The 16,760-nt window shown below is 43.6% G+C and overlaps 1 protein-coding gene and 1 pseudogene across 14 annotated transcripts in view; both read right to left on the minus strand.

The window, feature by feature from the left end:
• LOC131744671 (zinc finger protein 181) overlaps positions 1–15,713 on the minus strand; it is a 56,756-nt gene extending 41,043 nt beyond the window's left edge. For 3 of the 14 annotated variants that reach the window (XM_067019090.1, XM_067019087.1, XM_067019089.1), the window contains exons 1-2: positions 15,593–15,710; positions 13,907–13,945 (exon numbers count right to left, since the gene is read on the minus strand). Coding sequence is in view for 6 of the 14 variants with exons in the window: in XM_067019076.1 (XP_066875177.1) it covers positions 13,907–13,914 (8 nt within the window). In the remaining 8 variants the exon portion in view is untranslated. Of the gene's footprint in view, positions 1–537; positions 658–5,430; positions 5,565–11,736; positions 11,822–13,906; positions 13,946–15,541 lie in introns of those variants that run through there. The other 11 variants (XM_067019075.1, XM_067019072.1, XM_067019074.1 and 8 more) reach the window with 9 other exon arrangements.
• Positions 8,266–11,155, minus strand: LOC131744685 (zinc finger protein 304-like; annotated as a pseudogene).
• Positions 15,714–16,760: the final 1,047 nt, after the last annotated feature.

Below are 16,760 nucleotides of genomic sequence, written 5' to 3' on the forward strand. Positions count from 1 at the left end.
CAAGAACGGTTTCAGTGCTGTGGTTCTGAGCCACCTCACCACTGGGCCTCAGAAAGGAAAGGGGAAGACACCAAGTACTGATGAGAGTGTAGCAATGGGCACTCTCACACATGGCTCGTGGGAGTGTGAAAGGGTGCAGCCACTCTGTAAAACTGTTTGGCAGTTTCTGTTCAAGCTAAACATATACATACCCGAAGACCCAGTCATTCCTCTCTGTATATATTCCCAACAAAAATGAGTACTGTATTATATATACATAGCATATATCTCCAAAAGTAACATGAACGAGAATGTTCATAATACAAGAAATAGGAAAAAATTAAAATGGCAATCACAGAAGAATGGACATACAATGAGATACTGCTGAGTACTGAGAAAGAACAGAGTTGAACTATACAGAACCACAAGAATGACTCTCACAGGCATAACGAAGATCAAAAGAAGACAGACATGACAGAATAAACTGCGGGACTCCATTTTCATCAAGTCAAGACAGTCAAAGCTAACCTATGGTGACAGAGTCTAAATACCGGTTACCTTTCTAGGAGGAAGCATGAGAAGCCTCTGAAGTTGCAGGAGAACGTGTGATTTAGTCTCTGGTTCAGGAAGTAGCCACCGCAGGGGGCGAGACCTCTTCCACAAAGTTGGGAAGGGAAGCTACAGGTATGAGACAGATAGAGATGACCTGTAAGGTTGAGCAGCAAGAAAGAAGGCCATGAAGTAGGTTGTATGACGAGACATCAGTGGCTCAGGGAGTGAGTGGTGAATGTCTGGATCAATGCTTGCATGGATGGTGGAGCTGGTGCAGAAGAGAGAGCGGATCAGAAGAAACACAGAGCAAATGTGAGCCAACCAGTTAGAAGTTCTTGGCATCGTCTTGGCAAAAGATGATGAGAGCTTAGGCCAGGATGTTCACGGTGGAACCCATGGAGGTAGTAAAGGTGATGGATTCATGCAATGCAATATGGAAAACAAAATAAGCACAATGATGATGGCTGAATGTTGGGTTAGATGGAGGCAGAGTGTTACGAGTTTGCACAAGGTCCCACCTTCTCAACACTTGAAAAACAGGTCCACCTACTGAAACTGTGGAGGATGGAGGAGTGGGCAAGATCATGATTTCCTTCTTATGCATGAAGAATTCAATGGAACATGTGGGATATAATGCAAAAGTCAGTAGTTGGAAGAGGTTGTCGGGCTGAGGAGGGGGCAGAGACACATCTGACGGAGCTGTGCAAGGAAGCAGGAGAGGGGCAAGAGCATTACTCTGCAGTGGTACCAATCTAGACACTTGATGACTCCAACTATTCTCAGAAGCCCAGATGTGGGCCAGACAAAGCCAAATGTCACCCTGAGGTTTCAGAGAGCCAGGAAGACAATGCAGCTAGGGATTGCTTCTGTCTGGCAAATGGGAAGATAGATGAATGAATGGATGGAAAAGGGTGGGATGCAGAGTATAGGCAGAGATAGTAAAATAGGAAAATGATACCCCCAAAGGAAGACAATAATTTTCCAGTTACCAGTCAAAAAGAAACTGAGATCTATGAATAGATGAACAAAGAATTGAAAAATAATCATCTCAGAAAACATGAATGAGCTAAAACAGACAACTCAACAAAATCAGGAAAACAATACATGATCAAAATAAGTTAAATGAAGAGACAGAAACTTTAACATACAACCAAACATATATTCTGGAGCTGAGACTACAATGATGAATCAAAAGTTCCATAGAGAGCTTTAACAGAAGATTTGATCATGCAGTAGAACCACTGAATTCAAAGACAGATCATTTGAAATTATACAGTTGGGGGAGGGGAAGAAAAGAGAATGATAAAGAGTGAAGAAAGCCTATGGGACTTTAAGAACAAATATATGCATTATGGGAGTCCTTCTAGAAGAAGAGAAGTGGCAATAAACTTATTTAAAGAAATAACAGGTGAAGACATCCCAAATACGTAGAGAGATATGGACCATCCAGATAAATGAATCTCAGAGTTCCCCAGTCAGTTTCAACATAGAGAAGACTTCAATAGGACACTTTATAATCAAACTGTCAAAATCAAAGACAGAGATTTTTGAAAGCAGCAAAGAAAAAGCAGTTTGTTATACACAAGAGATTCTGAAGCAATGTTGTGGGTTTCTTCCCAGAAACGTTTGTACCCTTTCCATTATAAACTCTGAGGATCTAATGTACAGCACAGTGACTGTAGTATTGTATCACATACATGAAATTTGCTAGGAGAGGAGATTTTAAGCATTCTTACCAAAAAAAGTGATGGATGTGTTAATTAACTTGATTGTAGTTATATTTTCACAGTGTATACTTATATCAAATAATCACTTTGTATAATTTAAATATATTTAAAGTATGTAATATATATAAATTTATTTTTGTCAGTTTTATGTCAGAAAATTTTTTTTTTTGCCTTTTAAACATCTTTATTTGAGTATAACTGTTTTACAACAGTGTGGTAGTTTCTCCTTTACAACAAAGTGAATCAGTTATACATATACATATGTTCCCATATCTCTTCCCTCTTGCATCACCCTCCCTCCCACCCTCCTTATCCCACCCCTCTAGGTGGTCACAAAGCACAGAGGTGATCTCCCTGTGCTATGCGGCAGCTTTCCACTAGCTATCTAATTTACTTTTGGTAGTGTGTATGTCCATGCTGTAGTAGGTCTGTGTTTTATTCCAGTCCTACCACTAATCTCTTCATGACATTTTTTTTTCTTAGATTCCATATATATGTGTTAGCATACGGTATTTGTTTTCTTCCTTCTGACTTACTTCATTGTGTATGACAGACTCTAGGTCTATCCACCTCATTACAAATAACTCAGTTTCATTTCTTTTTATGGCTGAGTAATATTCCATTGTATATATGTGCCACATCTTCTTTATCCGTTCATCTGTTGATGGGCACTTAGGTTGCTTCCATGTCCTGGCTATCGTAAAAAGAGCTGCAATAAACATTTTGGTACATGACTCTTTTTGAATTATGGTTTTCTCAGGGTATATGCCTAGTAGTGGGATTGTGGGGTCATATGGTAGTTCTATTTTTAGTTTTTTAAGGAACCTCCATACTGTTCTCCATAGTGGCTGTATCAATTTACATTCCCATCAGCAGTGCAAGAGAGTTCCCTTTTCTCCACACCCTCTCAGCATTTATTGTTTCTAGAGTTTTTGATGATGGCCAATCTGACCGGTGTGAGGTGATATCTCGTAGTTTTGATTTGCATTTCTCTAATGATTAATGATGTTGAGCATTCTTTCATGTGTTTGTTGGCAATCTGTATATCTTCTTTGGAGAAATGTCTATTTAGTTCTCCTGCCCATTTTTGGATTGGGTTGTTTGTTTTTTTGTTATTGAGCTGCATGAGTTGCTTATAAATTTTGGAGATTAATCCTTTGCAAATATTTTCTCCCATTCTGAGGGTTGTCTTTTGGTCTTGTTTATGGTATCCTTTGCTGTGCAAAAGCTTTTAAGTTTCATTAGATCCCATTTGTTTATTTTTGTTTTTATTTCCATTTCTCTAGGAGATGGGTCAAAAAGGATCTCCCTGACTTCAGACTATACTACAAGGCCACAGTAATCAAGACAGTATGGTACTGGCACAAAAACAGAAATATAGATCAATGGAACAGGATAGAAAGCCCAGAGATAAACCCACACACATATGGTCACCTTATCTTTGATAAAGGAGGGAAGGATATACAGTGGAGAAAAGACAGCCTCTTCAATAAGTGGTGCTGGGAAATCTGGACAGCTACCTGTAGAAGTATGAAATTAGAACACTCCCTAACACCACACACAAAAATAAACTCAAAATGGGTTAAAGACCTAAATGTAAGGCCAGACACTATCAAACTCTTAGAGGAAAACATAGGCAGAACATTCTATGACATAAACCACAGAAAATGTTTAATGACGGCAAGATCAGATTTTTCCAGGAGGAAAAAACAAAACAAAGAAAAACCTGAGTAGTTTATCACCTCTAGAACTGCTTCACAGGAAGTCCTAATGGAATTCTTCAATAAAAATTTTAGGGATTTCCCTCATGGTCCAGTGGTAAAGAATCCACCTTCCAATGCAGGGGACGCGGGTTCGATCCCTGGTCTGGGAACTAACATCCCACATGCAACTAAGCCTGCATGCCACAACTACTGAGCTCATACACCTCAACTACAGAGAAGCCTGCACACCACAACGAAAGATCCCACGTACCACAACGAAAGATCCCACGTGCCACAATGAAGATCCCACGTGTTGCAACGAGACTCGACACAAAAATAAATAAATAAATGTTAAGTTTTTTAAAAATAATATAAAAACGTGGAAGTATAAAAATCGTACTGTAAAGGCACATATATAGTCAAATTCGGAATACTCTAATACAAAAAGCTACAAATTTCCAGTTATAAGTACTGGAAATGTAATGTAAAACATGATGACTGTAGTTAACACTGCTGTATGGTATATTTGAAAGTTAGAGTAAATCCTGAGAGTCCTCATCACAAGGGAAAAAACTTTTTTTTGTATCTATGTAAGATGATGGGTATTAACTAAGCTTATGTGGTAATCATTTCACAATATATGAAAGCCAAGTTATTATGCTGTACACCTGCTCCTCAGGCCAATGCCTTAAGTAAATAAGCCTCTTTCACAGAAAGTCTGTCCACTTTTCAGTCAGCCGCTTCTGCCATGGGCCCCGGGTGGGTGAGTCCATACTTGCAAGCCCTTTAAAAACTGTTTCTCAGCTTGCATTGTGGGTCTCATGGACACAAGCCCCATTGGCTTTCGAAGGCTAGTTGTTTTGGGGGCTTATCTTTCAGGTGCAGGTCTTAAAAGTTGGGCTGTCAGATGTGTGGTTCAAATCTTTCTCTCCTCAAGGAAAAGCCCAAGGTTTTGAGTTCCCTCCCAATTGTGAGTCACCATGCTGGGGGTGGGGTTTATAGCAAGATTGTGTCTCAGCCTCTACTACCCACTTTCATATGGATATTTTCTCTTTCACTCAATGTGTAGGAGTTGCTTACATAGTTTTGGGGTTTTTTTCAGAGGAAATTGTTTCATACTTAGCTGAAGGTTTGGTGTGTCTGTGGGAGGAGATGAGTTCACAATCCTCCTACATTGCCATTTTGAACCTCCCACTAGACATATTTTTTAAAATATCCACTATGTCTCATTATCCCAATTAGAACAAGTAGACTCTAAAATTCATTTGGAGGTCCATGCAGTGGAAGGAGCTCCCAGGAATGGCTGCTGCCAGAGTCTGTGTCCCCAGGGTGAGCTGCAGCCGTCTCCTGCCTCTCTGGGAGACTCTCCAAGACCAGCAGGTATGAGGAAATTTTTTTAAAAGATTTACAGCAATTTGTAAATTATACCTAGGTAAGCAGAATTGAATCATTTATCTTTTTCTCCCTACCTGATCCATCCAGAATTCAGAAACTCTCAGGAACAAAATCTCTACTCCCAGAGGAAGATATCAAGTAAGATGTCAGCCTCCACAGACATCCACAATTCTCGAAGGTTTAGTGGAATTTCCTGGATTAGGAAAAGAAAGGGACTCCTTTTGCCCAAGTCAAGGAAACTTCTGTGGTGACAACTGAGGTGCCAGCTAGTTTTGCTATGCTCAAAGCTGAACTCCTCTCTCTGCCTATTTCTGAAAAAGGCCTGAGTCTGAGCTACGACAGATTCTCTGGATTTCCTGGCACATGGACTGACCTGCATCCTCCCATCCTGCCACATCCCTTGTACAAAGACCTCAACCTTAAGAGTTCTTTTACCTTATCCAGAAAATAAACAAACAATATCCCCTTCCCCTCATACCAAATAAACAAACAGAAAAATTAAAATAATAAAATAAAACTCAAATGGAAATGCAAAAGATTCAGAATAGCCAGAAGAAATCTGAAAAAGAAGTACAAAGTTGAAGGACTGCATTACATGATTTCAAGACGTATTACAGAATTATATTAAGACTAAGATATTTGCAAAAATATAGATGAAAAAAGTACAGAAAAAGAGTAGCACATATAAGAGCAACTGATTTTTGAGAAATGTGTAAAGGCAATTTAGTGGAAAAAAGATAGTTATTTCAACAAATGTTGTGAAGCAACTGAAAATCTTTTTTTTTTTTTTAAGAACTCTGACTCCAAACCTCACACAGTGCATTATAATTAACTCAAAATGGATTATAAACCTAAAACTGAAAACCTCCATTAGGAAGCATAGGAGAGAATCTTCTTACCATGGGTTAGACAATGACTTTTTACATACAATCCAAACACATGTTCAATAAAACGAAAAAAACAATATATTGGACTTTATTTTATCAACATTACAATTTTCTGCCATAGGAAAAACTATCAAGAGAATGAAAAAGCAAGCCACAGGCTAGAAAACTGTACTGGCAAATCTCATACCTAATTAAGGACTTGAATCTAGAATTTAAGAAATCTGAAAAATCAGTAATATAGCAGAAGAAGATTTTAATAGGCAAAAGATCTGAACAGACACTTAACCAAAGAAAATAGAGGGATGGTAGTAAGCGCATGTAAAAATTCTAAACACTGGCCATTAGGGAAATACAAAATAAAGTCACAGAGAAATACCACTACACACCTAAGGAAAATGGCTACAATTAAAAACACTGACCACACCAAGTGCTGGTAAGAATATAGAGCAAATAAAACTCTCATACACTGCACGTGGGAATGTAAAATGGTATAACCACCTTGGAACACAGTTTGTCAGTTCATAAAAAGATACACATCCACTTACTCTTTGACTCAGTGTATTATTTATCATGTTCTTTATTTTCTGTATTTTTTGATGTTTTGACATCTTAAAAAGCTTGCTGGAGAGACCACCCCTCCCAGGACTATCCCATTCTTGAGACAGCAAAGGGTTTAGCCAGAAGTACGTCTCTAATATACAAACTAACCAATCCAAATCTATAGCCCCAATCACCAACTAAGTCACACACAAAGCCAATATTTCCCCTGCCCTAAATCAACACAAGGCCAGGTACCAGACAATCTGAGACCAGTTCTCTAGTCCAAAACCTGCTGTCATTATTCAAACTAGCCAATCCTAAGCTGTTTACTCTGCCTTGCTTCTCCCACGAAAACCCCAATAAAGGCAGTGGCCTCTGCCTTCCCCTCACTCTTTTCTGCCTCCTGACCAACAGTGGTGATCTCCATGTAGTCCTATGTGTCCTTTCCCTTGGGAAATGTAATAAAATCTTCTTTCAATGGTATTAACATCTCTGTGTTAGCACTCAGTCACTGCATAAATTAAAATGCTGTGGGCACAAATGAGACATTCAAGCCTTTTACTCCTAAGTATTGGAACATGAACAAAAAAAAGAACAAAGAGCATCACTCATCATCCAGTTACACAGGGGTTAAACCACAACCCACTGCAGTCACCACCAACAGTGTACCTTGAGGGGAATTCAGGATGAAAAAACAGGATGAGTCACTCTGTGCTTTGAATAAATGGGGCCCTAGATAATTAGATGCATATCTCAGGAAGAACTTTAGTGACCCCAGATTATTGCATCTTCTCATACATAGAAAAGCACTAAAATCATTAACTTAAGATATCTGTTCTTTGTGATTAGCAGTCATCTTTTACCAAGATGTATGCTTGACTACACGTATTTCCTAGCCAAAAAATTCATATATATACTGGCTCCTCCCCTACGTTTTTGGAGCAGTTCCTCAGAGCTGTCTCCTGAGCTACAGTCCTCAGTAAGACCCTGAATAAAACTTAAACTCACAACTCTTGTGTTTTTCTTTAAGTTGACAAACCCAAGACAAAGCCTAGTACATGAATGTCCATAGCACCTTTATTTGCAGTAACTCCAAACTAGTATCAATCCAAATGTCCATTAAAAGATGAACAGAAAAACAAATTGTGATATATCCATACAAGTAAATACTACTCTCTAATGAAGCAAATAAAGCACTCATACATGCAACATGGAGAAATCTGAAAATAATTAAGATATGTGGAGGAAAAAAAAAGGCAAAAAAGAGTAAACATCTTGTTATTCCATTTATACAAAATTCTAGAATTGCAAGTTTTTAGTGAAAGACATGAGAATGGGGAGCTAGGGATGGAGGACAGGAGGGATTATAAAGGAGAATAAGGTAACTTGGAGGGTGATGAATTTGTTAAATACCATTAAATCATATATGTATATGCCCATACATATGACAAAACATCATATTTTATACTTTAAATGTACACAGTTTACTGCCCATCAATTATATCTCAATCGAGCTTTCAAAAATTCTGGATCTCCTGCTTCTCTTGAAGAACTGGAATATTTGACAAACATATTGACTTGACCATAACTATTCTCAGCCCTCTGGTGGGACACCCCTACTTCAATGGAAGGAAAGAATAGCAAGCAATAAAGATTGAGTCACAAAAGTCACATTCTTGGACTACAATATCTCTCTTCTCTCAGTCTCCATTTCCTTGCCTGTCTAACAGTGGCTTTGAGGTAAACAGCCAAGTAGCCCCAGGAATCCAGAAAGCTTTAAGATTATTTGCTCTGCCAGTGACCTTGTCCATAGAAGAAATGTAAATCTAGAAGTCCTGAGAATATCTATACATGCTCATCCCTCAAAGCTTTAGTGAGAATATTTCTGGAAGCACTTCAGATGGGGTACATCCTCTTTAGCTCGCTCCCCCCAACTCTAATCACACCCAGTCTGTGAATGTAATTATGCCTCCAATGACCTTAGACCACTCATGATTTCCTCCAGGGAAGGAGGGAGTACAGAGGTCTGCCTTCCCTGGGCACACTGGGTAACCTGATGCACATTAGCCAGCAGGCAGAGGCAAGATGGCTTCTGCCACAGGTACTGGCAGTGATTTAATTCAGGCAAGGGCCTTGGGCAGGCCAAACTGCAATACAGGTCCTGAGAGCTTCCCACATAACCAGCACTCATAGGAAATCTCCCCACTGTGGATGTTCAGATGTGTGAGATACAACTTTTGGTTGATGGGTACTTTATAAAGACTACTATCAGAACTTCTCCCTGGTGTCATTCCTGTTGACCAAGCAAACACCCTGCACTGCAGAGGCCTTTCTCCAGTTTGAACTTTCTGGTAACAAATGAGGAAAGGCCATTAGCTTAAGGCTTTTCTACAGTGTGACTTCTCTGATGTTTAATGAGGCTGGACTTGTGGCTAAAGAATGTCCCACATTCAGTGCACTTACAAGGCCTTTCTCCAGTATGGATTCTTTGGTGCCAAACAAGTGTGATTTTGTGGCTAAAGAATTTTCCACATTCACTACACTTACAAGGTCTTGCCCCAGTGTGAATTCTCTGATGTTCAGTAAGGCCAGAGCTTTCGCCTAAAGCATTTCCCACATTCACTGCATGCATAAGGTCTTTCTCTAGTGTGGATTTTCTGGTGCTGGACAAGTCTGTATTCCTGGTTAAAGGCTTTACCACATTCACTACACTCATGAGATCTTTCTCCAGTGTGAATTCTCCGATGTTGAACAAGTCTGTGTGTATAGCTGAAGGCTTTTCCACATTTGCTGCATTCATAAGGCCTTGCTCCACTGTGAACTCTCTAGTGTACAATAAGGCTGGAGTTATGGCTAAACAGTTTCCCATATTTGCTGCACTCATAAGGCCTTTCTCCAGTGTAGACTCTCTGGTGTTGAACAAGTGTGTGTTTGCTGCTATAGGCTTTCCCACATTTGCTGCATTCATAAGGCCTTTCTCCAGTGTGAACTTTTTTGTTCCAAACAAGGTGGGAACTTCTGCTGTAGGCTTTCCCACATTCACTGCACCCATAAGGCCTTACACCCATGTGAACTCTCTGGTGTACCGTAAGTCTAGAGTTGTGCCTAACGAATTTTCCACATTCAATGCACTGATAAGGTCTTTCTCCAGTGTTAAATCTTTGGTGTTCAACGAGCTTATTTTTGTGGCTAAAGGCTTTTCCACATTCACCTATAATGCCCTTCTCCACTGTAAAAAGTCTCCCTGCATTCAGTGCTTCTAGGTGAATTCCCCTTGCTGTGAGTGGTCTGGTGCTGGAAAAGGCCCAAGCTGGGCAGGAGGTCCTTCCTACCATCCCCACACATGAAGGGATTCTCTGACATGTGGACTCTGCAATTCTTAACAAACAAAAGCCAGTCCTCAACCCTTCTAAGGTGTTTCTCTCCACTGTGCTGCTTCTGTTGCTGCTGAATGCTTACACTGAACCAGAGCTGTTTCACACATGCTGCATACATGTGCAGTTTCTGCCTGGAGTATATTCCCTGATCAGACAGGTACAAAATGTCTTTCAAGACTGGGCCACACATCCCACAAGGGTAGGCCTTCTGGGTGGTTGGACGTGCGGGAGTCCTGAGTTGTAACACGCCTTGAGAAAGTGCCTCCTCATCCTTCATTCAAAACCAACAATCTGAAAGCATGCAGCCTCTGGTGGCAGGGGGCAGCCCTATCACAAATGTACTTCTTACAAACCCAGGAATTAGTACATAGGACTGCTGGGAGGACAAAGGGGCTGAAGTGAGGTAAGCAAGGGTCTGCTGTGCAGTGCTAAGCCTGGCAAGATCATACAATGGGGAGGTCTACTATGGGCAAGGAAACAGGTGGGATGCAGCACAGGAAGGAGAGGCTGGGTCTCCCAACTCACTTCTCTGCAAATGGCTTTCAGCAGGGGCTTGTCTGCTAGTGATACGAGCACTGAACAAAAGGGGAAATCAACTGCAACCGAGTAGCTGGTGTTCATGTACTGCTTAGAATATGTCTACATCTCACCAATACATTATGAGTAGCTCAATGTTGGAAAGCCCTTCTGAGGGAGCTGTGGAGAGGAACAGGGGAGACCTGAAGGCCAGACAGGCATGGATTAGCCCTGGCCAGAAGTCAGAATAGAAATGATAAAGGGGCAAATTGTCAAGAATGGAGATCAAAAGATAGAAGTAAATTATGGCCCCTGACCTTGGCATGAAAACAACAAGGGGCACTAGAGAGGTTCCTGGTGTGATGGCACCCAGCCCTGACATGAAGCCAACCCTCAGGCCCCACGTCCCAAGGCCAGTCCCCCTCCAGGGCCCTCTTGCTATGGCTGGAGTCACGCCTGCCCTGTCAGGCACCCACATCTTTCCCTGCAACTCCAGTTGGGCAACTACATGGAACCTGGAAGACACAAGTCCTAAGTGAAAGACAAGGCAGGTGAGTAGACAGCACTGGTGCAGAGCAACCCACCCCATGACCACAGGAAAAAAAACTAATGTTACAAAAAGAACCTTGGAGGAGTATCTTATAGGAATAGCCCAGTGGTCCCCACAAGTAGTGACCATGTTGGTGCCTGCAATTCCTGGCACAGTCAGGCATGAGGAAATGCCAGCTGGAGGGAAGGGGGCAGAACTGGGGCAGAGAGTTGCAATATATTTGGACAGTCACTCTGCCAGGGTGACCAAGTCTTTGGGATCCACTGGTTTCACTGCAGACTTCCTACTCCCATATCCTTCCCTGAAAGGCTTCAGGGATGCTGAAGGGTTGCTTGGGAGAGGATGGGAAAGTACACTCAGCCAAGCCTGGCACCCACAGCACGTATGAAAGAAAACACAGGAAGGGAGCAATGTCCACAGTCTGGCTGTGTGAAGGAACGAGTGGCCCCTGGAGAAACAAGGAAGGAAAGAACCCAGTCAAAGACACTTGGTTGACTGTGAAGGACTTACCCAGTGAGGCTACAAGTGCAAAATTCTCCAACATCACATCATGGTACATGAGTCTCTGAGTCCCATCAAGAAGCTCCCACTCCTCCTGAGACAAGTCCACAGTCACATCCTCAAAGGTTACAGTGCCCTACCATGATGGGGAAGGCAACGTCCCTGACCAGCCTCTCTCACCAGGACCCTCAGTTAGTCCCCCAAACATCCACTCCCTTCCCCCACTCCTCTCCAGCTCCAAAACTCAGGATATACAAGGCCCAGATGCCACTGGTGCCAGCATTCTCCTCTTTCCTATTGATCAATGTGCCATCCCACATCCACGATAGGCATGTGGGCAAATAAATGCCATCCACGCACTGGGTATGGCATGAAAGTCTCCATCTCCACTCTTGCCAGCAAGTTCTGCAAGGGTTCCCAGATCATGCCTCCCAGACACACCAAACATGGGCTCAGTTTTCTTCCTTTAAGCTGCTGGGAGCAAGTCCCTGGGACCTTCAGTTCTCACTCTCCCCACTGAGCACACCACTCCATTGACAACACCTCCCCCACATCTCCAACCCCCCCCCAACCACTGCTACCTCCTCCACCTCAGCCCACACCAAAGGCATCTCCCTGGCCTCCCCACATGCCACTCTGCACAAGGCATCTGGAGAGTGCTTGCCAAACACAGTTACGATCCATCCTGCCCCAGAGCCCTGATGGCCCACACTGGCTGGGGAAGCCCCTAGCCCTGCTTTAAAGGCCTCTCCACCATGCCCTTTCCTTGCTTCAGCTTCAGCCACCTAGAACCACATGCAGGTGCCACATTAATTTAAGTTCTCTTTACTGCTGTGTTAAACATGCTGTCCCTTCACCAGTCTCAGCCTTCCTCTTTCCATTCAAGCCTCATTCAAAACCCAGAACCTCCTGTCCCCCAGCCCAGGCCTAGCTACTCTCCCAGCTGACCCATTTGCCCCTGAGCTTATCTGCCAGCCTGAGTGAAACCCTGCAGGCCTCACCAAAGGTCACCACAAAACTCTAGCGTGCTTTTGGAGGGGGGAGTAGGCCTTGGCCTCACTGCCATCTCACCTCCATTACTGCTATGATCCCACACCCACCTCATGTGCACTCCCTCTTGGAAGCCTTGGTCCCCTACCAGACCCACCTCTCCCCCACACCTACCTCCTCCCGCACGGCCGCTACTCTCCCTCATCTGCCTTTGTGATGTGCACCAGCCCCATTCAGGTGCTCGAGAGAGGCCCAGTCCTCCAATCTGGCCCTCCTCTTCCTTGTCCCCTAACAACACTGTCACCATGATCTGAAGACTCCCCCTCCTAAATGACTCACAGCTCCACCCCAGTCCACACACAGGCCACCAGCTTGTGGTGTCTCCAACCTGAATCCTTCCCCTGAAATCCAGACCTGTGTCCAGCTTTCCACTCACTGACTCCACTTGGGAGGGTCTCTGCATCTCAGACTCAACATGGCCAAAATCTAACTCCTAATATTCCCTCTTGAAAATTATGCCTACAAGTGATTTCCCCATTCCAGTTAATGGCATCTCCTTCCTTCCAGCTGCAAAGGCCAAAACTTAGACAACTCCCCTCTCTAGTCAGAAAGTTTTGTTGGATCTACTTTAAAAACAAATCCACAAACCCCCAACCACAGCCACTACCCTGGATCCAGCCACCAACCTGGTCCAGCTGTCACCACACTCACCTAGAGTACTGCAGAAGCCCCCCTCACTCCTACTGTCTGCTCTCCACTCTGCGACCAGAGAAAGTCTGTTTAGATCTGATTCAGACCCTCTTCTACTCCAAAACTTCCATGATTCCCAGCGTCCCCAGAATAGAGGCACAGTTCCTCAGCCAGCCATTTCAGGCCTGACTCCTGCACCCCGGCTCTCTGATCCCATAAGACGTAATGGAGAACTGCAGTTGCCACTCAGTCTCACCTCTAAGTATTTGCACATGGTGATTCCCGTACATTTAATACCTTCTACAGGACAGACTATTAGTGGCCAGAAACCAGGGACCCCTCCATATAACCCCTGGCCTGGATTCAGGGTCTTGAGTCTGAGGAGAGGCCTCAGAACGAATGACAACAGTAGAGTGGCAGGCAGGGGGTCTCAGGACACATCCTGGAGACCATGAGTGGGAGATGGGGAGAGTGAGGGCCTGAGACAATCTTTACTCACCTATGCATTGCTCATAAGTGCTTCTGAAGCCATGGAAACCTGTAGGAAGAGTGAGACTTATGAGTGAAGGGCATCCATGGTGGGGTCTCAAGGGCTGATCCAAACCTCCTATGCCTACCCTGAAGCAAGATGACCTGACTTTAACTTCTGGGCTTCAGTCCTTGGTGCTGCCTCTTACTAGCTATGTAACCTTAAACTAGGACTCAATCTTCCTGTGCCTCAGTGTTTTTATCTCTAAAATGGGCATAAAAATGGTACCAACCTCATAGGTCTGATGTTGGTATCATATGCCTTAGTGTATGTCAAGTGTTAAATATGAGCTATAACTACCATCCACAGAATTAAGGCTTTTGTTAATGTTTTCAGTACAAATGATTTAATGGATTTTGAAATTTTAGATGTGTGTTATATTTACCTTTTGAGTATTTGAGAAAATGTAATATTTAAGACTTTTTAGTGTCTTAATATACTGCTTTATGGTATATTAAGGTGTGAACCAAATATTAAGTGCTTGCATAAACTTGTTAAATTCATACATTTCAGTGTTGAATTGAAATGCCTACCTATACCTACACATTTAGAATACTGATCTCTCAGTGTTGAAATGAGTGGTTGTTTCATAAACTCCTAGTTAAAAATGGGGAAAGAGGGCTGAGTGGATGCTAGTTCTTCTATCCTTTAAAATCTTCTCATAGGGACTTCCCTGGTGGCCCAGTGGTTAAGACTCCACACTCCCAATGCAGGGGGCCTGGGTTCAATCCCTGGTCAGGGAACTAGATCCTGCAAACATGCCGCAACTAAGAGTTCTCCATAACTAAGAGCCCACATGCTACAACAAAGATCCCACGTGCCGTAACTAAGACCCAGAGCAGCCAAAATAAATAAATTAAAAAAAAAAAAAAAAACTTCTCATAATTGGATCACTTCTCCCCACTCTACTGCCACCTCTCCGGTCCAGCCTCCATGGTAATTCTGGTCTGTTTGCAGTAGCCTCCACAAGGTCACCCCATATCCACTATCCTCAACTGCCCACCCCTACCCTCTACCCCGCACGCAGTTTGACCTCTCAGCATCCTTTAGGAAACTTTTAGAATTCTAGCTCAAATCTAGTCTATCTGCTCACAACTCTCCGTGGCTACCAGCGTCTTCAGAATTCAGGCCCAGCTGCTCGGGCAACTACCATTCCACATAGGGCTCATCCGCTCACAATGTTTCCATAAGGAGACCCGCCCCAGGTTTCCCGAATGCTCCTCAATGGCACCTCCACGGCTCTGCACATGTCGGTCCCTCTGCATATAAGTAACAGTCCTCTACTCATTACACTGAATGTCAGAAATGGAGACTCCAACCAGGAACGCTCCACTGCTTAAAGGGGACAACCTGAAGTGACCTGAGCAGGCGCCCCTCATTCGAAGCTTTAGGATTCGGAGGTGGGGGTCTGGGCAGGTGAAGCCCTGCGGCACAGAGCATCAACCTCTGCTGGGTCTCTCAGCACGGCCGCCAGAGAGCCTGTGGCGGAGCGAAGCCGGGAGAGTCGGGCGACCAAGCCCGGGCGTCTCGGGTTCAGCCAAACACCTACCCCAGCCCCCGGGCGGAGCCACCCCAGGCGGCGCCCTCTCCGAGCCACAGACCCGCCTCTTTGAGCTGCAGACAACGTCTTCTCTCGCCCCTTCCCGCTCACTTTACCTCGAGCCGAACCAAGAGCTGCAGAACCGGATCAAGCAGGCCGACCCATGGTCACCAAAATGACCGCCGCCGTGAGAACGCCGGAAGACCCTCCTTGGCAGGTTTCGCAAAGTATAAGAGGGTCCTTCTCCTCGGCCTTCATTGGCCCAGCGCCGCAGACGCGCAGCGCAGAGACATCTGGGTAATGTAGTTTTCACCCAGACGAGGACGCTGGCTAGGGGCGCCCTCTCTAGACCTCTCGGCAAACGCCAAGGTGCCCAGCAAGAGGCTCTCGGAAGTGGTGCCCCGAAGTTCCCATAAAGAGATGGGGTCTCCCTCCTTTCAAAGGGACGCACGAAGATTTCCGTGGTGTGTACTCTGCAACCGATCACAGAAATAATTAGATACATTGTATTATGCTTCACAAAGCTACAAAATCAAAAGACACACTAAAGCTTATCATTTCCATACGCAGTGAATCCACTTTTTATCTGGAAGCTAATAAATATTATCTTATTTCTCTTCAAATACATGTGGGCTGTAGTCGATTTTATGGGCTACAGTATATTGGGGGAGTGACAGAGAGAAAAACTCTAGACAGGGTCATACTGGGGAAAATGGGGGAGGGAAAATTGGATGACTGAGCAGGTGGTCAAGTATGGAGCTCTGCTGCCGTTCCCACAGTAAACATCCCTGTCTATGTACTCAGTGACTGTGTTCAACCCAGGAGTGTAACTGGAGGAGGCTGGTACCCTACCCAAATTCAGCTGCTCACTGTTGGAAAGGTCAATACTGGAGAGACAAGGGTTGCTGGAAAAGGAAAAATTGCTTTATTCAGGAGGCGGCAACCTGGGAAAATTGCACTAATGTCCTAAGACCATCTCCAAGCACCTGATTAGGTGACAAAGGTTTTGTTTTTTGGTTTGTTTATTTGTTTTTAATTTATTTTTATTGAAGTATAGTTGATTTACAATGTTGTGTTAGTTTCTGGTGTACAGCAAAGTGATTCAGTTTATATATATATGTGTGTGTATGTATATGTGTGTATATATATATATATTCTTTTTCATATTCTTTTCCATTATGGCTATTACAGGATATTGAATATAGTTCCCTGTGCTATACAGTACGACCTTGTTGTTTATCCAGTCTATGCATAATAGTTTGCATCTGCTAATCCCAAACTCCG

This window comes from Kogia breviceps, chromosome 18, assembly GCF_026419965.1.
Source record: "Kogia breviceps isolate mKogBre1 chromosome 18, mKogBre1 haplotype 1, whole genome shotgun sequence".
Lineage (NCBI taxonomy): Eukaryota > Metazoa > Chordata > Mammalia > Artiodactyla > Physeteridae > Kogia > Kogia breviceps.